The 25,719-nt window shown below is 43.4% G+C and overlaps 1 protein-coding gene across 1 annotated transcript; it reads right to left on the reverse strand.

Moving 5' to 3' along the window:
* Positions 1-2,155: 2,155 nt before the first annotated feature.
* KIAA1958 (KIAA1958 ortholog) lies at positions 2,156-25,719 on the reverse strand. The gene is made up of 2 exons (XM_086770946.1): positions 24,561-25,719; positions 2,156-3,202 (listed from the first exon to the last, which is right to left on the reverse strand). The coding sequence occupies exons 1-2, from the start codon at positions 25,717-25,719 to the stop codon at positions 2,157-2,159; spliced, it is 2,205 nt and encodes a 734-aa protein (XP_086627072.1). The 3' UTR covers position 2,156.

The following is a 25,719-nucleotide window of genomic DNA, read 5'->3' on the forward strand; positions in this document are numbered from 1 at the left end:
GCTGGCTGCACGCCAAGACTTTTTAAGCTTCCCTCTCCTTCACCTACAAGTCAGATTTGCCATGGCACTGAAAGTCATGGACACAGCTTGCACTCACTTCAGCAGTGTCATTGTTTGGTCTCAAGCCCCAAAACCAAGTCACAACAGCACAGCTCTGCAGTATGAATGACTGCCTGTGCCCACCAATCCACTGCCTACCTACAGCCCTGAGAGACAGCGACCAGTAACTCAGAGGTTGCAGATTTGGTGGTTAGACTGCCATGACATGCAAGACCCTGGGACAGCTGGGACACAGGAAACCCAGACTTTGCGCCAGCCTTGCCGTGTGCGAAGCACAGAGATCAGAGCCAGGCTGAATCACCTGCAGGAAGCTTCATGGGAGAGCAGATGTTTATTATAGTGGAAATCTCTGCTCTTAGACCATCCAGTGGCACATCTGCTACCTATCCCATCCCCAAACCACACCTTCAATAAGGCTGAAGTGAGGTGTAGACATTCTGCCACCTCCCTCACACACAGGAACACTTCATCCTAGCAACACAGAAAACAGGTTTTAAATGGTGCCAGGTGAGTTACTTCTATTTCTGTCTGCTACCTTTGTTTCACCCTTTCTTTGGAATTAGTGATGATTAGAGTCACTGCACATTTGCAGATCTGAAGAGTATGAAGGTTGTGCAGGAATGTGAAGGAATAAAGACAAAGAAACATAACGAAACACAACAAAAACAAACCCATAAAAAAAATTTTAAAAAATCCCCTCAGTAAGAGTTTGATCCAACACCCATGGGAAGTCAGCTGAGGTTGACTTTCATTGACTTCCATATGCATTAGACCACCCCAGTGGACCTGTCTAAAGCGTCGTCATGGCCCTAGAATATCCTAGTGGAACACAAACTGAGCTGAATTACTTGAGAAGTACTGTATATCATTTCCAAGGCCAAGAATTGTAATTATTCACTGAAATACTGAATTTGTTAGTGTTTTTCCCTTACAGAATAACAATTACATTGTAAAGTCAAATGTTGGAACAGTAGCACTCATTATTTCAAGGCTTTAAGGACCAAATTTTGCCTTCAGATTCATATCCATATTTTCCATTGTCTACAATGGAAATAGATTATGAGTAGCTGACTTAAATTTGTTTTCCAGCACTTCAAAGCACCCAGCTTTTTAATGTTCTATAGTAAATACGAAATTATCATTACACTCTCTATGCTATTTTTTTTCTGGATTTCAAATGATGGCTTAAGACATATCTGATGCATTTTTTCTGTAGTTTGAGATAAGATTGTGGATTTTTCTGCACTGTTGCATTCCCCAGAATACTGAAAGAGTGGCTCTAAGTCAGTAGATTTTACATTAAGCATACACAGTGACAAAATACTAACAACTCATGCTTAAACAGTTAAAATTATGTGTATGACAGTGTTTTTGCCATTTATACTTTTGCATATTGTCAAAACCAAAACTTTTTAGTCTAAAGACCAGCAACATTTTGATCACAGAAAATCATCAACAAAACCAAAAGTTAAAAATAGCCTTTAGCTGACTTCAGGATTTTCTTCCCATCTGGCATAAATAAGCCTCAGGAAGCAAAATAAAAAACAGACAAAAATTGTTGTAAATGGTTTCATGAACTTACATTGGTGTATCTCTTATTTCTTGGTCTTGCTAACCAAGAATAAGCCAGCAGGTAAGAAGCGGCAGCCAGTGACAAGTTTGTCTCGTCCACTCTTGGAGATCATGTTAAAACAAGAAGTTGAAAAATGCTTTAAAATAGAATTGCTACGTAAGCCTGGGGATTTACACTCAGTGATGTATGCATGTTAAAAACGGTATTTCCCGTCTATCTTGAGTCGCCTGAGAACCATTTTTGTCCTTTTAAAATCTGCATTTATATTATAACCCATAAGTACTTTTCATTTTTGTATTAACACTATAAATACTATGTTAGTAATACTAAACTATTTCTATTGACTTATTTGTAAAAAGAAAAATATATTATATATTTATATATTTTTATAAAGTGAATTAACACTGGAGAGAGGGCTATAGGGGAATAGCATACAATCACAGTTGATGTGTATTACTGGGCACAAATTAAATGCTTGAAACAAAAAGGAAAAGAAAAAAAGTGTTCAGGTCATATCCCTCTTTCAAGCTGTGTCAGATGAAGAGTCATAGGATGCTGACACTATGAAGTTGCCAGTATTGGAGTGGCTCGCCATAGACTGGGCAGCCTGCTGGCTCAAGTTATTGCAGATCAGCACCAGCTGGTTGCTCTGCGCTTCTGAGAGGGTGCTACAGCTCTGGTAGACACTGAAGTTGGTCTTCCTGCCAGGGATGTTGCCTTTCTCACACATCGTCTTTACCATCTTGGCAAGCTTGTTTTTCCCCAGGGCTTGGCAATTGTACCAGTGAAGCGCGGCCAAGTTGACGACGGGTTTGATGGACAGGTAAAAAGGTGCATCCTCATAGCGCATGGCTGGAGGTCGCCTCTGGGCATACTCCTTGTAGTCTTGCACTGGGCAGGTCTGTGGGGAGTGCTGGGTGGCATATACCCGGGAGTCCGTCCCGCCTCTCTTGCTCTTGGCATTGACGTCTCCGTTGTCTGGCCCCATCCACTCCAGATACTCCAATCCAGTCTCTGTCACCCGCAGGCGGATGTCTCCCCACTTCAGGGTGGACCCATGGAAACCCGTGCAGTGTCCAAACGCCTTAGTATTGTTTAGCCAGACAAGGTTCAGCAGCCCTTCAGGATTGTACCGGCTCAACAAGCCTCTTTTGCGCAGGATAAGCTCATCAGCAAAGGTGAGCTTCATGGATTTGTGTGGCTTATTTCCTTTTCCTTTACACCTCAGCTCTATCTGCTTTTGCTTTAGAGCTTCCTGGGACCTCTTGAACTCCTTATCCCTCGTAATACTGTATCCATACCTGTGCTCTTTGAGATATCGCTCTAGCCCACACTGGTAGTTGGCCAGGCTGTTTGGCTCATATTCAGACCCATCCTTTTGTCTGGCGTCCACAAAGAAAGATGCAAGGTAGGCATCAAGCTCTTTGCAGGGGATGACATAGATCTCCCGCGTCTCTGAGGGGTATTTGGAGATGAGGAACTCTCGGAAATTGCGGAGAGCCGTCTGTGTGCTGCGAATGGTCTTTTCGTTCTGCTCCCTGCTGAGCTCTGCTGCTCTCTCGTCTTGGTCTGGAAGAGTGAGAAGAGGAAAGACAAAAGAAAGCAGAAGCAGTAAGTTTGTGCAACACTTTTCCCCAGAACAAACTTCCTTAAAATGGAAAAAACCCAAAAGAAATGAAAATCAATTTCACAAAGAGCACTGGGAAACATCACTACATACCTGTCATATGACTGAAAAGCCAACTTCAGTTTCACAAATGATGTACTAGAGTATGGCACAAAACCAAAGTGAGTTCCTTAACGACTCTAGGGCACAGTTTTGTGCATGGAGATTTGTGAAAACAGCGGGATTAGAGGCAATCTGCTTTTTAGAACAAAATGCAACGTAGAAGGTTTTTCTGTGGATCCCAATGCTGTGTGCAGGGCCTAATCCAAGTAATAAGCCCATTCTGAATTGCTTCATTTGTGAAATCAGAGGTTGTACTGGTTCCAATTGTTTTCTACAAAAAATAACTAACGCATCATATTTACGACAGTAAAAATTATCTTTAATCAGACACAGTCTAAAAGAGGTAAATAAAAATAGACAGAAATGTATGGTACAAAATAATGCAGCACATCCTAACAAAGGAGTTGGCAGGTAAAAGTACTACAGAGTGATGTGTAATTTACAAGTATACAAGAATTTTAAAAAGTTAATACGTTCACATCAGAAGATACGGAAAAAAAAGTATGTTTATACAGTCTCTCTACATAATCAAGCTGTACCTTGACAGTGGAAGTACAATTGCGACCATTTCTTTTCATTTTGCAGGAAAATCAGATTCTGGAAACAACTTTATATTGCTCTATACGTTTATACTCAAAGGTCCTTAGAATCAGTGACATATCAAACCACAAAATTCAGGTGCTACCACTACAATGTTTATTACTGATGGCTGATTTCCAGGGTGACCATGAGATAAGCATAAAAAGGAAAAGCTTTTTACTTGTAATTGATTTATGTACTTAAAGACTGTTTTCTTGCATATGCAAACTGTTTGTACAAGGATGCAGCTCACAAGCACATAGGTGCTACTATCGTTATGAATGTGACAAACCTTAACGGTTCTAGAAAATTAACAGCAAGTGCAAAGAAGGAAAAAAAACCAATGATTTGGCTATTCTCTGTAATTGTGAATGGAACATTCTTTTTTCTCTCTTCCCCTTAATAAGCAGAAGAGGGGGGAAAAGCAAGTTGTTTTTTGTTCTATCTCACTGCAAACCCCATGCATTTTTGTGTCCTTTCAGCAGTGCCACAGTATCATTCCCCAGGTGTTTCCCACCCAACAAACACACAACAAAGTGATATGTGACCAGATGAAGTTCCCACCACCTCTCTGTCATTCAGGCCAAACTCATGTCAGGCTCATGCTTTGCAGCAGCACTCACATGCTTGCTACTTGTGCCCACTCTGTCCTGCAAGCCTGTTAACAGAGGAGGCAACAGGGAAAGGAAGGTGGCCCCTGCCTTCTTCCCTAGCCTATCTGCAATGTTTCATGAGGTGCAGAAACATCTGTGTACAGCTAGGCAGCTTCCCCTTCCACCCATCTACAGAGTGCCTCTGAAGGGAGTTCATCCCATCACCTCCATACCACAGCAGACAGGCACTGGGAGTGACTTGGCACAGGACTTGCCAGCAGGCCAGGAACAGGGCTGAGTTTATATCCCCCAGGACCAGGTTCTAGGTCTTGACTGCGAGGCATCCACCGCATTCACAGCATTCAGTGAAACCTATGGAGAGTGGTCCTTGAACCCTCTGCAAAGCACAGAGAAGCAGAGACCTGCAGCTGAGGCCTTTGGTGGCTTCTGCAGCCAAGAAAAATGCTGCCACAGAGCACTGAGGTTTGCTCTGACTGCTCAAAGGGAAAAAGAAAGTGTCACCAGCCTGTTCCAGAAACTGATTTTAATATCGATGTCAGTATCAAAGAGCTCCTAGCAGCATCCAGGTAAGTCTCATGCTTTAGGCAATGTATAGCATAGATCCTTTTATTATGGCTAGATGCAGGCTGGAAATAAAGAGACAAAACTGTCTGAAGCTCTGAAACAAACATTTACTCTGGTACCTTGTTCACTGCACCCACCACCACCACTTATAGCACTGTGTAAGTAATCAGTGCTTTGACTGACAGCCCACATTTTAAGTACTGTTTCAATATAAACAGCACATATAATGGCTCAGTTTTATACATGTCATCAATCACTACTTAGAGGACAGCCTGTCACAACACAGCAGTGACACCCAGTCAGTCATTTATGTTATGGCATCTTTCCTTAATCTGCAAAGAAAATTGCCATATCTGCAGCTAACAGTTAGAAAACTCATGCTGAACTAAAGGTCCCCTGAAGTTGCAGGAGCAAAACAGTATCCCAGAAAAACTGCATTCCCGCAGTGCTGTGGTATGTTACTCCACAAGGCGGGTGGGAAATGTTAATGAGTCAGCTTCTTATCCAGGCACATCAGGAGAGCTACATCAATTTTGACTGTGAATTTAGCCTGCGGTGGTAGTTCATTATTCTCTACCTAGGAGACCGCTCAAATTATCAGGGATATCTCATTGCATGGGACAAATGCAGGGAGATAGTGAGACCCAATCGACAGAGTCTGAGACAGACGAAGTGATCAGATGTCAGCTGAGCCACCGTCATCATCTGCACATGCTCTTCATCCACAGCAAAAGCAGACAATGCAGCTAAGCCTAACTTAACTAAGACAGCTCTTTATGGCCTAGGATAGATGAGGAAGGAGACATAATGCTTCATATTATCACAATCTCACTTTTTAATTTAATCAAGGGCATTTCATAGTACTGAAAGAAACCATATAATCCTTCTACAACTATTGTGGAGACGTAAATTGCATCCAGGCATGCTTTCAGTATCACTAAACTTTGTGCTTTCTGCTAATTTCATAATCTTATTCTCTGTTATTTTGGTGGTTGACCCTGGTCAGCACCTAAGCACCTCACAGCCACTTGCTCACTCCCTACCCAAGAGGGACATGAAAGAGAATAGGAAGAGCAAATGGGAGAAAACTCGTGAGACAAGACAAAGACAGTTTAATAACGGAAAGAAAGAGGAAAAAGAAACCCAACGGACAAGAGATGCAAAGGCAATCATACAGCACCTCCCACGAGTACACCAATGTCGAGACAGTCTCTGAGCAATGCACACCTCCCCTCAAAAAAACCCTCCCTTCAGTTTTTATTGCTGAGCATGATGTCATAGGGCACATAATATCCCCTTGGTTAGTCTGGATGGGCTGTCCCTGTTGTGTCCCCTCCCAACCTCTTGCCTACCCTAGGCCTAGCTGCTGGGGGGACAGAGTGGGAAAAAGAGAAAGCCTTGACACTGTGCAAGTCCAGCTCATCAAAAGCTAAAATACTGATGTGCAATTAACACTGTTTTAGGCACAAACCCGAAACACAGCAAGGTATGAGTGGCTACAAAGAAAGTTTACTCCCTCGCAACCAGAACCAAATTATGCCATTTGGATCACTAATGAAACAGTACCCAAGACCAGGTGCACCCTGCATCCTTTCTGTCCAACCTTTGACAGAAGAAGGAGACCAAAAAACTATTCTCTGGGTGCAGTCTGCAAATGGCCCGTGTAAAATACTTACAACAGACCTGTTTACTCTACACATCTCTACTTTGCCTACAGGAAATAATAGAAACAACATCAAAGACCTTTCCACAGTCTGGATATTTGGCACTGATTGCTTCTGCTCTAGCCTCATGCGACCTTGTCAGAGAAGAATAGGTTGTTGTAATGTCATTTTGCTCCTTACAAATCCACACAGACTGACAGATAAAGAAAGGTTATATAAAAGTAATTTAATCAATAACAACTCAAGACTAAAAGGCATCTCAACTGCCATCACAGTGAATTTTTGAAACTGTGTATGTTATGGTAAGGATATGACAACACCAGAGAACTGTTGAGGTACAAGACTTCATCACTGAGTCTGAGTATTGAAAGCAAATGTTCTTGTCCTGAGACAGGAGTGTTTCCAATGTAACAGTTCCCCGATGTTTGCTTGGTCTCCCCTTGCTGCATCTTGCTGAGTAGAGACCAAAAGCTCTTTTGGCTGGGGCTTACTTCTTTTTTTTTTCATTTTCTGTGGTCCTGCTGGAAACTACTGAAAACACAGGTGAGAATCTACATTAGTTCCTTGACCACTGCAAGTATAAACCTGTTTGCTCTTGGGCCTCCACTGCTCATATTATCATCAACTCTTTGGTGTACATGTGTTCCAAAACTGGGTAAAAGCACAGAAAAAAATAATCACAAAGCGCTCCTCAATACAAGACTATACCTCTGTATCAGGAACACCATAAGCCACAACTTGCTGGAGGACAGGAGAGTGGGGAGGTGTCATATATGCTTACACCCTCCTTATTGTCTTCTGTAAGTGTCTGTTTCTAGGCTCTAGGAAGACAGATACGTTAATGTTATGGTCTGATTTGTGTTGGCTAGTAAAATGGTCTGAACCAACCAAACAAAAATTCTTGTCTTCATTGCTCTACCAAGCCAAGCTATCCTTAATGCCTCTTCCTTGTTATAATGCAACCTTTGGAGTCGGTAGTGCTGTTACTCCTGTTTCACAGAGTAGAAGCAGAAACATAATAAATAAATCGACTTGGAGATGCATTTCCTGAGGTCCTGCCCTCACCAGCTGCATCACTGCACAAAGGAGCTGGTTGGAGCTCTTGTGTTTCCTATCTGATCCCACAGCAGAGTTTCATTTCCAGGAAAATCAGAATGGGGCAGAAAAGGTCAGTAAAACCCACTGTACTGTGGGATCCAGGGTGAACTCCCAACTAAGAGTTTGAAAAAGTGCCAAGTAGTTTAGATGCCCCAGTTTAAGTGTAGCCAAAGGGACAAAGTGACCTGGCAGAGATTAAACAGACAGCCAAGTGGGAGCCAAGTATCCCAGGCTAGCCCACAACCAAGAAATGATCCCTCCCACAGAGCAACAGCTGTCTTCTGATCTTTTCATAATCTGATCTTAACGCAGCCAAGACTTAACTTTATCAGCGCAGTTATCAGACTCAGGGTTGTTTTTATTTCAGCTTGCACACATACACACACTTAAACTCCCTGAAAAGGACATAACCTCTGTAATTATGTTTGCGGGTGGAAAGGCATTTGCTTTCACAACAGACATATGCAGACTGTTAATGTTCAGAGAGGGTTTGTAACGTTATTGGGAGTCATGAACCTGAGCTATTATTGCAAACAGTCTTAAATTCCGCTTAAGGTAGGTAGTGATATCTCAGAAGAAATACGTTAAGTAAGGTGGATTTTTTGGTGGTAATCACACTACGAGCCAAAGTCTTTGATTTATTTGTGTTCTGACTAGGCAAATGCTTTTGCAGCAGACCTGCTGCTACCAAAACACTTTCATTCAGGTGAAGCCTAGTCAACTGCACACAGGGCATCACACATCTCCAGGCTGGAGCTAAGTGCTCTCTCTCCACGCCCCAGCACTTTGCAGATTATCTCTTGACCCTGCTCTACAATTACTTAAAAGCAGCGACATCCAACCTACAGGCCATGGCCACACACAGCTCACTAAAACAGTTAGCATAAACGACAGCCTGCTCTTTCTTTTCTCCTGTGCCCTCCTGTTCCAAGATGGTTTCTGCAGGCAAACACTCTAAAGTCAACAGCCGCAGTGGGCAGAGGTCTTGCTGCAAGGGAGGTTTGGTCAAGTCACGTGTGGGGAGAGGCTGGGGGACCCTCTAAACATGCCCCCCTGGAAGCAGTGCTACAGCTCCCCGCTTAGGAACGGCTGAACGGCACCATAATACCACGGCATCCCCAAATATCAGTCCTCTTTCTGCATGCAAAAATTAGAAGCTGACACTTGTTTTTCACTGTACCATAGGAATAATCACGTGAAAACCATTCTCCCACCTCGTTGCTGAAAAGCAAGGGTGAGGGTAAGAGCAGGAGGTCTCCCTGGCAGAAGTGTCTCTGGGCATTCGCAGAAACACCCTGAGATTAAGAGATAGAGATCACTTGGAGAATGGTATTTTTGGCACTTTTACTGTCTGACGTGGACTAACTTCCTCGGGGCAACTCCTACACACATGCAGCAGTCAAAGGCCTAAGTCAAAAATACATATCTTCTAATGTAATTATTTCATATCCAGCAATAACTGTTTCTTTAGGAAGTCCTAAGGCCAAATAAAGCGCTCTTCCTGTGCCATAATATTCCTACTTAAGCTCAGGCTTGGTGAGTCTGGAGCAAAAGAGGGGGGAAAACCCTGTGACAGCCTGGAGACTTTCATCAGGTTTTGATATCTAACAGCTTCTCAGCTCTGCAGGATCAAAGGATTAACTTGTTAGCTGCAGATTACTGAAGTATAAGAAAGTGCTCCTGCACTTTTTCTTTAATTTCTGCCCTACCCATCTGATGTTGCTATTAATTCTAACAATTAAAGTTCTCTACTTCCACTACATTGAATCAAACTCTGTGTAGTTTAACATTTTCAGAAAAGGCTTTCATTAGCATGTAAAATCTGCAGTATGGCAGAAATTTGTTAATTAAAATCAATTTATGAAAGATGCTATGTTTTTTGGCCAAAATAAATTATGCTTCTATTCAGTTAATCTCCTCCAACAAAATTATCAGTGAAATATTTTATGATTCTAAAATTAAAAAGCTTTAGATTCTATCCAAGAAAAAAGGACATAGATCGCAAGCAAATGAGCATATCTATACATTGGTACCTCCATGAAGTAAGCATCACTAAAATAAACTTTAGTCATCTGTACATTTTTTGCAATTTTGCATAACTTCGCATAATTTTTTTTTTGCATTTTTTGCATAATTGCTCCTCTTTCAGAGCTCAGGTTAAAAAAATCAAGTAGATTGGTGAAATTGGAGTGCTGCTGGAATTGGCACATGGCAAAACACTACCCAGAATGTGAAGCAAATATCAGCTTTGTGTTGGGCATGCATCTTTGTATCCAGCTATATAATATTCTCACAATTTCCAACCAATTTACAGCTAACTCTTACTTAGAAAACTCAAAGTACTGATTTCCATTTAAGGCTAAAGACAAGAGACATTTTTTGCCAATTATTTCTTCACGTTAAATATTTAACTCTGGAAAACAGAATTATTTTTACCCAGGGCTTTTTAGCAACACAGTGAAATGTTGCTCTTTCAAAGCATGTTATTTACTTCATGATCTGTGGCAGAGGGAATATGTCTGTAATTGTCTAACCTACCCTGAGAACTGGAAGCTGGATGATGCATGGCAGAAGCAATGCACTCATTTTCCAAGAGGACTTCACTGGCTTCGCACCAGTCCAGAAAGTGTTGAGCACACATCCTCAGCAGAATATCTGGTTTTCTCCCAAGTAAGTTTCCAATTCAACAAGGCATATTTTAAGTGCATTCTAGATTGACATCCCTGTATTTAAGAAATCAACTGGACTAAGTCATTTTATGTTCAGAAGGTGGAAGAAGGGCACAACTGAGTAACATTTATATGTATAAGATGACACAATTCAGAAGTTGCTAAGAGTAAAAAAAACAAGAAGAAAAAATCAAAATGAGGAGAGAAAAGCTGTAAGGATCTGAGAAACACCTCCTTTGCTGAATTACGTTTATCATTTAAAAATTAATGAAGCATTAGGGTACCCATACAAATTGTCACACCAAAGCTCCATTTCTTATATAAGAAAAATAAATCACATTTTCCATAAGGTTTCCACCTTTAGAAGTTCATACAGAGAAAGCTAGATTTACATGTATAAACAGATCTCACAAGCACCAGTTGCTCAGCCAGCAACTTAAATAGTGGGCTGGTTTGCACAAAATCACAGGTACAAATTTATGTCATTTTTGAAAATCTGGTGCAGTGGAATTTTGTGCCAGTCTGCAGTTGCAAACCCTGTGGAAAAAGAATGAGAAACAGGACACAAACATATATCCCTTTACAGTTTAGTGTTCTCTTCACATGCCACCTCACATCACCAGAGACTTAGCATGTTCTCAGCTACAGTCCAACAGCACTTTTAATGTCACTGCATTTAAGAGCTAACTTTAATAAGCATACTTGAGAAAGCAATGTAAGGGGTCTCAAAGGGATAAGACAGGGCTATGAAGTTTGCCTGCTTTTAATTCATTCCAGACAGCAGCTGAGAAGCAGAGCTGGGACATATGGGAGGCAAATAAAGATGAGGAGGAGAGAAGGGAGAATCAGAACAAAGGGATGCAAAAAAACCCCCAACACTGAAGAGAGAGATTAAAAACAGATGAGGATCCTCATCATCTGAAATCTAATTTATATCACTGTTTCAGAATGAGGCAGTCTAACTGGGGCAACAAGCAATGAAACAAAAAAAAAAAGTATGTAATAAATACTTTATTACATTAATCATAATAAGCTGCACTTTAAGTCTTGGCCAAAACATATTCTTAAATCAAGCTGAGAATGTGAGCAGTTTCAGACTTGAGAGTATGAGACCCACATGACTATAATTAACATAATAAATCATGCTGTGGAGCTCTCTACACAGGCTAACAGCGCTTAGTTGATATATTGCTTATTAGAGACTGTAGACATTTCTCCTTCTATTTTATTAAAGTACCATTGGTAGTGAATCAAAAAGTACCCTTTTCTGTTCTGGCTGTGCTACCTACTGCAGGTGTAATAGGAAACACATGTCGGGAGCTCCGGCCATTCACTTCTGATAACATAGATCGCAGCACATGCATCCCAAAGAACTGCATTTCAGTACCTTTTCTCCCACACTCGTCTTCAATTTAGCAAAGGACTTGAATTGCCTAGTTACTGAGCTTGCAGTTTTATTTCTGAAATTCTCTGTTGGCTATTTTGCCCAAACAGAGCAATTTGCTTCTGCCACTCTGCACTGTGTATTCTCCAGCATGAGTGAAGCAAGCTATGAAGGGCACAAAATCCGTGAGGAGCTCTCAATTTACAACCTTGCCTAACTAGTTTCAATGCACTTTTAATGCACATATTTCCTTTGTCTTCAATGGATCAGAGAGCAGAATTTAAGGACTAGCTCTTTACACAATTCTCTGGAGAGGACAAAGTGCAACAGCTCCTAAGGTGGATTTTTTAACCCGCTTTTCTCTTTTGAGGCTGTGCTAAGAGTCCTCTCCTCCTTGCACTCTAGAAAAAATGACAACATTGAACTTCACTTTAACCTTTGCAAACACAACTCTCACAATATTAGGAAGGGGTGGAAGTTCAACGATGTAAAGGTCCTACAAGCTTGGGGGAAAGTCAACAGCTGGGCAGAGGGCAGATACATTAAAACATCCCAACTTGGGGAAAGGCCACAGACCTCAGGCATTATATATTCTGCCAGGCAGCTGCCCATGCATCGCGGCTGAGCGAAGCGCACACACTTTGGTCCAGACTAGCCACAGCATAACCAGGCGTTTGCCAGGACAAGGAGTCCCAGGGGGCACAGAGGCAGCTGGAAATTCTGCAGAGAGGAGACAAAGAGATGAGGAATGTGCATTTGTTAGGAACCAGGCTGTTTTTCATGGCACAACTCATTTATTTCTGTTCTTGAATATACGTTTAAACTTATCACAGGTTAATTTAACAACTACTTAGTCACATTTTGCCACTCTACTTCAGTAAAGTCTCTTTAAATAAATTGAGGAGTTTCACATTTTTTTCTAGCTACGTATACACACAGAGAGCATGAATACACATACACACCTCTCTGCTGCTCAGAATATTGTTATTATTTCTCTTCTGTAATCATATTGTCAAAATTTTCCTGCCAGGATTGCATTGTTATTTCCATAAAAATAATTTGTTCTTCTATATAGTGTATGAACAATCAGTTCCCCTGCTACTGAATGAGTTCATACTAAAACTGACACCAACTAATTAATGTAATGGGTGGCAGGGAGTACAGTTTAATGGCTATCATTATACATGCATGATACACACATATATGTGGCTATTTTATTATGCATTAGCACAATAAACAGTCCGATGTATTTAACAGCTGTACAAGGGAATGGTAAATGGGACAAGCTGTCTGTCAAACTAAGTTTTCTGAGGCTCTCTAAAATCAGGAGAGGAAATGGAGGCACTTCTTTATACAGAGAGAAAAAATAAATGTAAATCTGTGAGCAAAAAGGAAAGTATGTATCAGCATAGAGGTGTGAATGCTGCACTGTAATGCCAAGAATAGTTTTCCTATCTGTTAATTTGTTTTCTTGGAAGTATAGTCAGTAAATAAGAGCAAGTCCCAAGCAACTAGTGGCGCTCCATTTCCCAAGAGTCAATGACAGAAGAAAATTCCCATAACCTGACACATTCACATGACTGAAGGACAGGGGCTCACCACAATCAGAAGAGTGCTCCAAGTTGTGAAAAAAAATGAAATCATTCCCATACAAAAACATCCATGCTTCTGTGGCTCATTCATACTGCTGTCCTTGAACATCCACAGTAGCAAAGCAGAGAGCTTAGGCAGATGATACTCAGTTAAAAGAGAGGTGAGTGTAAACAGAAAATGGAAGCAAGCTATTCAAAGATCAGAGATGAACATCCTTAACTTTCACAGGCTTGACATTTGGGTACAGGTATGTCCTGCTTGAAATAATTCAGTAATACAGCACATTCAGCTTTTGCGCTCGGGTGACGTGACCTGGGTTACAACAGCTCAAAATAAATTTTATCCCTCTCTGAACAAAATAGAAGGCCAGCTTTTTTCTTTTTCTTCTTATTTTTTTTCCTGCCTAAGGACAAATCAGCAAGTAAGTGATTAAGTATTATTAATCCATAGTCGTATGGTTTCAAGTGATGTTTTCATGATGAAGAGCTAATTAATTAAAAGCAATAACAGACCACAGTGTTACTGCCAGTCTAAAGATATCCTGAGTTTAATCAACAGGAACATAGACAGTATTTCTCTCTCTGTGTGTGCACTTACTGTTTAACTAATATTAATGGAAGTCATAGATATATGTTAGAAGTAAGGTGCAGCAATGCGCTTAATGGTCAACATGTAATTAAGCACATAACATAAAGCTTTCATCAGACTCAGTGAAGTCCTTAGCACCACTTTTTACATGACACGCATGCAGGAAGCCGTGTTCCCATCTCCCACCAAGGGCTGGATTCAGTGGTAGCCAGGACCTGGGAACTGCTGCCTCTAGCGCAGTGTTGTTGTGATCAGCAGCTTCCTGCCATTTTTGAAGGGCAGCATTGCTTGGCTCCAGACAAATACAGACGCATTTGGGAAACCAAAATACAGCTCTGCCCACCCATCCCACAGAGGCCACTAGCCACATTCAAGGTGCTCAGAACAACCGGTGCTGAAAGCAAATCTGTGTGACCAGTCCATGGAGTGCCTCAGCAAGAAAGATGCATCGGGGAAAATAGGCATTTCAGTTTCTCTCTCTTCAGGCTCTGATTTAACAGCCTGGTTCAATGCTTCCTGCAAACTGCATACACTTATGTTTCATTTAGGCATACTTTATCAAAGAAAGACAGATTTCAGCATGTTCCAGTGCTTCCAGGATCTGTATGTTTTAGCAAGCACTGCTCTGTGCTAGGTCAGCCATGATCAAATATCTAGCATCATGCTTGTTTTATTTTCTGGAAAAATTAAAACAAGAATTTCTGTTTTCAAAATTGTTATCTTGCTTAGATAAACAGAAAATACACTCAGAAATTTTTACTGATCTGCTTCATCCTGGTGGGGGATGTGAAACTGAAGGACAGCCTTGGCTGCAGTGACCACGACATGGTGGAGTTCAAGATCCACGGGGCAGCAAGGAAACTACATGGCAAGCTCTCTGCCCTAGACTTCAGGAAGGCGGACTTCGGCCTCTTCAGGGACCTGATGGGCCAAGTGCCATGGGAGGCGGCCCTGGAGGGAAGAGGGGCCCAGGAAAGTTGGTCTATATTCAAGGAGCACCTCCTCCAAGCTCAGCAGAGGTGCATCCCGATGAAAAACAAGTCGGGCAAAAAGACCAGGAGGCCGGCGTGGATGAGCAAGGAGCTCCTGGACCAACTGAAAGTGAAAAAGGAAGCCTACAGAGGGTGGAAGTGGGGACAGGTAGCCTGGGAGGACTACAAAGAGGCTGCGCGAGTGGCCAGGGATAAGGTAAGGAAGGCCAAAGCCCTGGCAGAACTGAATCTGGCCAGGGTTATAAAATGCAACAAGAGCTTTTATAGGTACATAGGGGACAAAAGAAAGTCCAGGGAAAAGGTAGGCCTCCTCCGAAAGGGAACTGGTGTCCTGGTTACCCAGGAAATGGAGAAGGCTGAGGTTCTCAATGACTTTTTTGCCTCAGTCTTCACCGACAAGAGTTCCTGTACCACCGCCCAAGCTGTAGAAGGTGCAAGCAGGGACTGCGAGAATGAAGAACTGCCCATTGTACTCGAAGAGCAGGTTCGGGATCATCTGAGGAACCTAAAGGTGCACAAGTCCATGGGACCTGATGAGATCGATCCGCGGGTCCTGAGGGAACTGGCGGATGAAGTTGCCAAGCCACTGGCTATCGTATTTGAGAAGTCGTGGCGGTCTGGTGAGGTTCCCAATGACTGGAAGAGAGGGAACATAACCCCAATTTTTAAAAAGGGGAATAAGGAAGACCCAGGTAACTACAGGCCGGTCAGCCTCACCTCTGTGCCTGGCAAGGTCATGGAGCAGATTCTCCTGGAAACCATGCTAAGGCACATGGAGAGCAAGGAGGTGGTTGGTGACAGCCAACATGGCTTCACCAAGGGCAGATTGTGCCTGACCAATTTGGTGGCCTTCTATGACGGGGTGACGGCATCGGTGGACAAGGGACGAGCAACTGACATCATCTACCTGGACTTGTGCAAAGCTTTTGACACTGTCCCGCATGACATCCTTCTCTCTAAACTAGAGAGACATGGGTTTGATGCATGGACCACTCGGTAGATAAGGAGTTGGCTGGATGGCCGCACTCAGAGAGTGGTGGTCAACGGCTCAATGTCCATGAGGAGACCGGTCACGAGTGGCGTCCCTCAGGGGTCCGTGCTGGGCCCAGCCCTGTTCAACATCTTTGTCGGCGACATGGACAGCGGGATAGAGTGCACCCTCAGCAAGTTCGCCGATGACACCAAGTTGTGTGGTGCCGTCGACACGCTGGAAGGGAGGGATGCCATCCAGAGGGACCTTGACAGGCTGGAGAGGTGGGCTCATGCCAACCTCATGAAGTTCAACCAGGCCAAGTGCACAGTCCTGCACCTGGGTCGTGGCAATCCCAGGCACAAATACAGGCTGGGTGGGGAATGGATTGAGAGCAGCCCTGAGGAGAAGGACTTGGAATGCTGATGGATGAGAAGCTTAACATGAGCAGGCAATGCGCCCTTGCGGCCCAGAAGGCCAACTGCATCCTGGGCTGCATCAAGAGAAGCGTGGCCAGCAGGTCGAGGGAGGTGATTCTCCCCCTCTACTCTGCCCTGGTGAGACCCACCTGGAGTACTGTGTCCAGTTCTGGAGCCCCCAACACAAGAAGGACATGGAGAAGGTCCAGAAGAGGGCCACGAAGATGATAAAAGGGCTGGAGCACCTCTCTTATGAGGACAGGCTGAGAGAGTTGGGGCTGTTCAGCCTGCAGAAGAGGAGGCTCTGGGTAGACCTGATAGCGGTCTTCCAGTACCTCAAGGGGGCCTACAAGAAAGATGGGGAGAGGCTGTTTAGTAGGGCCTGTTGCAATAGGACGAGGGGTAATGGTTTTAAAATAGAGGGGGGTAGATTTAGATTAGATATTAGGAAAAAAATTTTTACGATGCGAGTTATAGAACACTGGAACAGGTTGCCCAGAAAGGTGGTGGAGGCCCCATCCCTGGAAACGTTCAAGGCCAGGCTGGATGAGGCTCTGAGCAACCTGACCTAGTCAGGGATGTCCCTGCTCCTTGCAGGGGGTTTGGACTAGATGACCTTTGAAGGTCCCTTCCAACCCTAACCATTCTATGATTCTATGATTCTATGATTCATGCTCAAGTCGGTTCTAGGTTCACTGCAAGCACAAAAAGAAGATGACAGAACAAGACTCACTAAGAGGGAAATAATTTAGGTATGAGGAAAATGGGAGAAATAAGAAGTCACTGTGTGCTGGCTTCACAGAACAGCTTATGCAAAAATGGCATGCTCCCATCATGGAGACAGGTGAAAACAGTTCTTCCCAAGGTTTACTGCCACTACTGAAAGCATAGACCTTGAATACATATGTAAGAGAGTTCTGTAGATATATTTACTGAAGGATCAGCCTCATCCAAAATGGAAAAGCGCTCTCAGAAATATCCTGACCTAAATGACCAAGTCCTGTATTCTCTTTCCATCCATCAAACTGCAAAAGGAAACTGCACGTCTGAAGCCTTTCCAGGGTCAGTGTCTCTCTTGGCTGCTGCATCCCATCTCCTCTGTAGATCCCAATCTGATCCTGCCTTGCATCTCTTTTCTGAGTCAGACTCACAAATCACAAGATGAAAACAGCTCCAAAATTAAACAGAGCAATTGCAAAGACCACACAAAGAAAACAGATCTCTGATCAAAAGCTCATGTTAAAAAATAATAATCTATTTCCTAAAAACAAAGTGATGTCCAGTACAGACTTGGCCAGTTTTCTTTCTTGTTTCCATTTGTTTTCAGGACAGCTGGAACCAGCAGAGGCCTTATTTCCTTCCTTTACATGCCAGTATCACCAAACACAGCCCTTTGCACAAAAGTAGTCTGTTTAAGACACCTTTATTGAAAGGGAGAGTATAGCACCTAGATCACGTTGGTCTTGAAAAAATTATTGTTTCCTACTTCTCATTTGTGCTTTTTATTTTTTGCTTTTCTGACTTTTGAGTTGGGGTAATGGCGGAGAGGGTACATTTCTAAGTCTGAGATAAGTAGTGCTGCTCCAGAACATAACCATGCATTGAAGTGGGCAGTTTCCTTTCTCATATGGCACACCACCTTACTTAATGCTATTTGTGCTATGGCACTTTGAACTAAAAATCTATATTTAAATGAAAAGTCAGTAATTCTCAGTGATGCAGTTCCTCTATTCAGAACTGCAGAGAATATTCCCAGCTGTTTGGCAGCAGAACTTGCCATGCTTTACAGACTTAATCCTTAAAAACTGATGGAGTCTGGCTGCAATAGATCTCTCTAAGGGCATAGATTCAGCTCCCTCCTGAACAGGCAAGCAGGCTGCAGGCAAGCAGCTTCCACAGACTGCATAGAAACTACTGTTCCTCACTGGTTACAGAGGACCAATAGGCCTATATAGCTTTTATTGCAGGAATACAACTCGAAGTCCAACTCTAAACGTCTTCCCCACCACCCTACTTTCAGTGTGAATACTCATGAACAGTTTCCTCCAAAATGTGTGTGTGTGTGCATATATATATACACACACATATATACACAAAAACACATATATATATATATCTCCAGTAACACCGCTGCCAGGAGACGTCTCTGCGTGCTGCTGGAGGAGGTCCATGGTGAACAGGAGAAACAAGCTCTAACATCAAGAATAGCAGCAGCCTAATCTCTTTTATGCATAGCTGCTTTGATAAATACTTAATATGTAGGACGACAAGAAGATCACCCTCTACATGACTAGTCCACTGGTCAGCCTTCTGTGTCTGCAAGGACTTCCCACTCAACAAAATACATGTGGAATCCTGAAATGGCAATAAATACATTTAAGTACAGTGAAGATCTAGAGATGTTGTAATACTTGATGATTCTTCATTTCAGTGTTCTCCTGCAAGAACTAATAACTTGATAAATGCTTCTTGTAGGAACAGCTTCATAAGATACACTCTCTTATTGGAATTATTAGTACCAAGGTTTCATTTTTTTTCATTTGATTGTCATGCTGTGTACCCAGATGATAAAAGCAAATAGATTACTTCTTTTTATGATACTGTCTGCTTTTAAACAGAACTCCCTTACAATATTGAAAGATAAGTAATATCAGTCTCATTAGCATTCATTAGCATAACTTCTAGAATAAAGCCCCCAAAACAATAGTTTAAAATTTGCAGCAGCAGTGGCAGTGCAAGAGGTGGTTAATCAACTCACTAGCTTCCTTTTTCTGATGATTAAAACTACAGTGATTTAATTTTATTCCTCTAAATGAGCTGCGCCCTTGCAACTTAAAAAAAAAAAAAAAGCACTACACTTTTTGTAATTACTTATCTCAGCACCTACTACTTTCAGTTCAGCTACCAGAGCAAGAGTAGATAACAATTATGGGACCTAGAGTCACCAGTGGACTTTGAACTGTTTAGTCCAACACAAAGACCCTTACCCCTACATATGTTTAATTGTTTGCTTGACGACATTCAGCAGCGTATGACCTTGGAGGCAGGCTTCAGTAGTCACTTTAGCCAAAAGTCATCAGCCTTTGTATGGAAAATGCAAAAACAGAGACCGATCAGCAATTATTTGAGTGTTCTTGGAAGCGGTTAAATGAAGTTTTGCAACTTTCTTTTGACATTATTGTTTGCCTTGTGTTGTATTCATTCTTGCCACAGTTCCACTGGACTTCGAAGAAATACAGCAAAGATTAATTTGGCCTTTCTGTATGTATGGCTGATGCTTTATATACCTCTAAAATAAGGCTCTCTTTTTTTTTTTTCTTGTTTGCACTTCTTTGGAATGCGCTAGCTGACAATTTTTTTTTCCTTGCAGTGTAAACAGTGATTTACGAGTTTATGATAAACCTAGTCAAAACCAGCAATTCATGAGAAATGTGGCAGTTCTTTCTCCACTAATTCTTGTAACATTTTGAGGCTCAGCTAACAGCTCCTAATCCATGAGTCTTATGATGACACAAGGATCTCAGCTCCCACTTAATTTAACCCCACACAACTGCAGAGAGACAGAGAGGAGGAAAGTTCTTTCGATTGCAGAAAAATATTTTAAAATATTCCACCTAAAAGCTCTAAATCAACATCAGACAACCCCCAGATGCACTGCATTTTATAATGGTCATGTTCAGATAGAGATATTTATTATATGAACACCTGGAACCTACAGGGATGTCCACACTGAGAGCAGAGCAAGAGTCAACCCACATTAGGGGCCTGTCATGAAAGGCTGCAATCCCTGCTTGCACCTTCCTGTGATGAGAGCACAGGACCAGAATTAAATCTTTGCCCAAGTCACCAGGCTAAGCTGATTACCAGGCACTGATCTGGGATCCTGATATACTAGCTTCAGAAAATAAAAGAACAGGGAGGAGCTCACAGAGGAGACATGAGAGTCAGCAAGGCTAAGTACTGTGACAGCCTCAGCACAGACCAGGGCACCATCCACCACGGACATGTTCAATCGCTGATACTGTTCAATAACCACAGTGGAGCGACAGTGTGCAGCACGCTGACTTAAGAAAGTAGTGGTGCTTGTGGACAATCTGGTTCCCTTCCAAACTCTGCAAATGCCCGTACAGGTAAAACATTACCCAGCAGCCCAGTGAGTTCAGCAATGGATATGCATGATGGCATTGTGACAGTACCCACAGAATATGATCTGACACATCTCTGACAGAAGCAACAACCCCAGTCACTTCATTTACAAGATATTTTATTTTGCATCTCTGCTTACTACTCTTTGTGTTCTGCACATTTTGTACATATGGATTTGATATATTTTTAGGGTATACTCATGGAACTCTTTGCTCCTGTATTTATACTGTTGGACTAGCATTGGGCCAAAGATGTCTTGATGCACTGTCTTGTTAATCCAAAGCACAACTTCACCCTCAGTCTTCAGGTGGAAAGTGAGTATTCTTCATAAATACTTCAGTAATTCTGCTTATGAAGTAAGTCTTGCCTCTCTGAGGATCAAAACTTGCCTTCCTACACAATAAGCTCTGTCCTCCTCTGAGACATAGTCTTCCTCCATATCCTTTTGCAATAACACTGAATCTTTTCCACTTGTGGTTTCAGACATCCAAATGTCACTAATTTCTCTCAGCTGCATGTACTGCAACCTAAAGCATTATGTTTCTTACTCACCTTTCACCTTCACTGATGTGACCTACCTTGCCCTTGCTGGTTCTTGGACATAAAAAGCAGACCAAGTATTAGCAAAAGGAAAAGACATAAGAGGTTATTTGGGAAGGCTCTCATCTTTTCCACAAGAGAAAAAGGACTAAATAATACCTCCATATATTCATGAAGGTTTTGCTAATAAAGTGGTAAAGAACAATCTAAAAATTCACAAATGAAGGTCCAGTTATTAGGGTTAAAGTTTAACAAAAATAATTCAGTATATTCCACAATGCTTAGATGGAGACTTGAACCCAACAGAAATCAGTCTCTAACCTCACCGAATCTTCACTGGTATGCCACTTCACTTTTAAAACACAAAAATACCTTTGTAGAGTCCCTGCTTATACGTTCAGTTGCCATGGTGTAATTAAAGAGGAATAAAAGAGGAAAAAAAAAAGAAGTGTTTGAAAACTAGCCCGAAAGTATCATGTGGCTTCAATTGGCCTAAGCTAACACATATCATCAATACTTTTTATTTCATAGAGAATCTCCCTCAAACTTTCATGACCTACGAGATTACCATGCATGGTAGCTATCCACTGTGCCTGATACAAATACAAGGATATGCGACTTAAACAATTTCTTGCTGTTGGATCACACCCTTTAATCATAATTTATCATTTAAGGCCTGTTCTGGCTAAACTACAGCAAGGCCTTAGTCCCGCAAAGACCTTATAAACATATAACCAGTTCTAATGGGACCAAGAGCAAGGCTTCATGTATTATTTTAAAATTAAGCCACACTTTGTAGGGGACAAGGCAGAATTTAAATTCCCTGCTCACTTTCAGCCGTACCTTTGTTTGTCAAGCATCCATCAAGTCTATAAACTAACAAAACCTTTAGGCTCCTTGGTATAATTATTTCCTGTCCTTTTTAACATAAGAATTTTATTCATCCTTGTTTCTCTCTGTTTACAACAGAAACATTTTTACATAGGATAGATAAACATCCTCTTGCAGTTCAATATTGCACCACTTCCAGTACATGACTCTTTGTTAAGAGACAACCTAATGAAATCACTGTACATAAGCAATCACCCTGTTCTAGTCTTTAATCAGACCTCCACATTTCACCTGCAAGAATCTGCTGTGCAGAAATACGCACCTGTAATAAATTCACTTGCCAACATTGCCCACTTCTCTCCAACTCAAAGATTTATTAATGCCAGCAGCTCTTTCCCAAAGGAGCAGGCTCTATGGATATTAGAGACTTTACGGACATATTAAGTTTTAGTTGTATGTCAATCATTTTACCTTAGTTTAGATGCAACTACCTCTGAGTATAGTAACAGCTTATACCAGGCTGAGGAGAGGAACTGCGTAACACTTTCTGAGAACAACACAAGAAATAAAAGTATTGAGAACATAACTGACCGAACTGGAATTTGGACAGCACACTGAGATAACATGGCTGTCCATGCAAGAAGCACTAGAAGGTTTTGAGGGCTGATTCATGCAGTGGGTATAAATCCAGACGCAATCCAACTTTGCCATCACAGGGAAACACTAGACAAGGACCAACCCTGCTCTGGAAACTATATAAACGTGAAAATTTGGCACTAGGTCCATTCTTGTAAGGTTTAACCCTAAGCAGTAACAACTGCTGACCTTGTTTGGCTTCTGAGGACCTGGCAAACGCAGCTTGAAAGGGTTTGTTTTTTTAATGAATCCGTTGAAAGCAAATCACTCTCCCAGATAACACACACCTACATGGACAAATTCTGCCTATGTTTGTACTCCATTGTCTCAGCTTGTAAGTTTGAGACTGAGCAAGTTGCAGGGGTAAGTTGGTAGAAACTAGCTCTAATATATATAGCAGTGATATTCTATAAACTGAGGAATGCAGAATAAGTAGGTTCACCACGCATTTTGGATTGACATCAGGCATCCCATATCTCTCATATTTAGCTAAGCAGAGACAGTTCTAAACCAGACGGAGTTTTGTAAAGGAATTTCCACGAGGGACGTTAAACGACAGGACTACTGCAAAATAACATCTCAAAGATGCAGTCATGCAAAAATAGGTCCCAAAAAAGAATTTGCTTTGCTGTAATGAAGACAATTCCCATCCTTTCTAATTTCTATTTTCTGATGCTTAATGGGGTTTACTTAGCAAGACTGGGTATTTAACTTTGCCCAGTGTTTTATTTGGCAACAAGATCTGCAGGCACTTGCTGATTTACAGACTTACTAGCATTCAATCAGGTTTCAGGGTGTCCAGGTTAAAGTATCATCAAGGCTGTTAAGGTCATTGTTTTTAACACTTACAGTAGCTGCCATAGGGATTTCATATAGGCAATTTTTTTTTCCCCCTCCACTGTTTGGTTCTGCTCTGTCTGACCAGACACTCCTAGGCTGAACCAGCAAGGGAGCAGACAAAGAACTCAACTCCTGCCCTCGCCTCCTCCTGGGAAGCACCACTCAACAGCTGCAAGAGCAAAGCCACCACTGTCTGCACTCGGGTCTTGAGGGAGCTGGCAAGTTTGCTCAGGAAACATATTTCCTCCCTCTCCAGAAGACTTATGACCAACATTGAGTGATTTTGCACGAGATAATCATTCAGTGGAAGTACGCTGTTTTAACATGCTCTTTATCCAATTATTTGTTTGTGCCAATTCTCAGTGCTTTGGCAGCAGTGAGATGAAAAAAATGAAGGACACAGGATATGAGAGCTTCCACTGAGCACAGGGGAATTTTTTTTAATCTTCTGGTTTAAGTTTAAGTGTTATCAATTTAACAGTTAAGCTTGTGGTTGTCCTTCTCATCTCTTCAGGATGCTCTGATTTACGAGTCAGGGAAACCATTTAATAAAGATTTACAGAAGTGCAAACCTCTCTCTAGGCATTCTCCTTGTGCCCTTCTTTGCCTCTCCACGTCAAACATCACTGTTCTGACAGGGTGGAGGCAACACCCAAACCCCAACTCTAGGCTCCACTGGTTGAGACCACTTCTTTCTAGTTCATCAAAAAAGTGCACGGCCAGGTTTCATGTCCTTGCTGCCCAGTGCACACAGTGAGGTGGCTGCACACCCTCTCCCATGACACAACTGCACCCAAAACAGACCTATAAACCTGTCCTAAAAGAGTCCTTTCCCTATGACAGCAGTACACTTTCTCACAGGGAGATGCTCCTGGCCTTTGCTCAGATGAGGTCTTCCAAATCCTCTTCCAAGCAGGAGAGGTTTCTCTACCTACCAACTTACAAGCTGGCAGGACCAGAGCACCCCTGCGCAATGCAGCACCTTCTCCCTGGCTACCTACTCACCAAGCCATACCTGGGGGACCACTCCCAAAACACCGCCACCCGTCGACTCCCACCCCAGTGTCCTACCTGGCATTGACTGTGCTGCTGCCTCGGGCGTGGCGGCGGGGGCAGCGTGGGGCTGCTGCTGGCTGGAGCTGACTTCAGGCTCGGTGCTCACTGAGGGTGAGCTGGCCACCTCACCACCCGCAGCCAGCTGCGGGGCGGGCAGGAGGGTCTCCTCAGCAGCCGGTGGCTCCTCCTGACCAGGCAGCTGCAGGGCTGAGAGGGGGATGCTGATGGGTTTCCCAGCAGCAGCGGCGGCGGCGTTGGAGCTGGTGGCTGGCACTTGCAGGGCGGCCATGGGGCCGCTGCCTGCCCCTCGTGCTGGCGAGGCCAGGGGGCCCCGGGACGGCCTCTGTGTGGCCAGCCGGGGTGGGCCAGGAGGGGAGGCAGAGAGACGCTGCGGGTCAGGGTCAGGGCCTGCAGCTGGCTGGGGCAGGACCCTGGCGGTGCCCAGGCAGGAGGGCCCAGCCTGGGCCTGCGGCTTGGGCTTGGACATCTGCGTCAGGGCCAGGGCTGGCCCATCGGCACCGGCCGTCAGCTCAGCATTGGCCACGATGTAGTAGTCCTCAGGGAGCTCCTGTTTGATCTTCTTGAGGAGCACCTCTCCACCACCTTCGTCGGCAGGCTGGGCCTGGGCAGTGATGGGCAGGCCAGCAGCCGGCCGCTTGCGGGGGCCGGCGGGGGCCCGGTGGGGGTGTGGCTCGAAGTCGCTGTCCTCATCAGTGACGGATGACTCACAGACCATGTCGAAGAGCGTGGCCTCATCCTCATACTCCTCCACGGGCTCGCCCAATTCTGATGGCTCACTGCAGTAGGAGAAGTCACAGGAGTCGCGAGTGCGGGTGCAGTCCAGCTTGGCCTTTCCCGGCCGGCCTGGGTAGCGCTCCAGGGGGCTGGCCTGTGCCTCCGAGGGCACTCCCAGCATGCTGGGGCTGTCTGAGTTGAAGCTGCGGCTGTCCTGGAAGCAGACGCGCTCCTGGGAGCCAGCCCGGCAAGTGGCGGCCAGGGGCCAGTGGTAGGCATGGCCGGCGCTACAGCCCCACATGGCTGTCAGGTTGCCATGGGCCCCCTCGGACAGCAGGTGTTTGAGGTTGGGGATGAGGCTGCAGATGGTTCCATGGCTGTGGGCCCAGCTCACCAGCTTGGAGAGGTTTTCAGAGGAGGTGTGAAGGCAGTCCTCCAT

The sequence above is a fragment of the Chlamydotis macqueenii genome, chromosome Z (genome assembly GCF_036417535.1).
Source record: "Chlamydotis macqueenii isolate bChlMac1 chromosome Z, bChlMac1.mat, whole genome shotgun sequence".
In the NCBI taxonomy this organism is placed as follows: Eukaryota; Metazoa; Chordata; class Aves; order Otidiformes; family Otididae; genus Chlamydotis; species Chlamydotis macqueenii.

Coding starts and splice junctions, on each gene's coding strand:
- KIAA1958 (XM_086770946.1), bottom strand. CDS start 25,719: ATGGAGGACTGCCTTCACACCTCCTCTGAAAACCTCTCCAAGCTGGTG. Junction 3,203..24,560: donor AGCAGCACAGTCAATGCCAG/GTAGGACACTGG, acceptor TCACTCTTCCAG/ACCAAGACGAGAGAGCAGCA.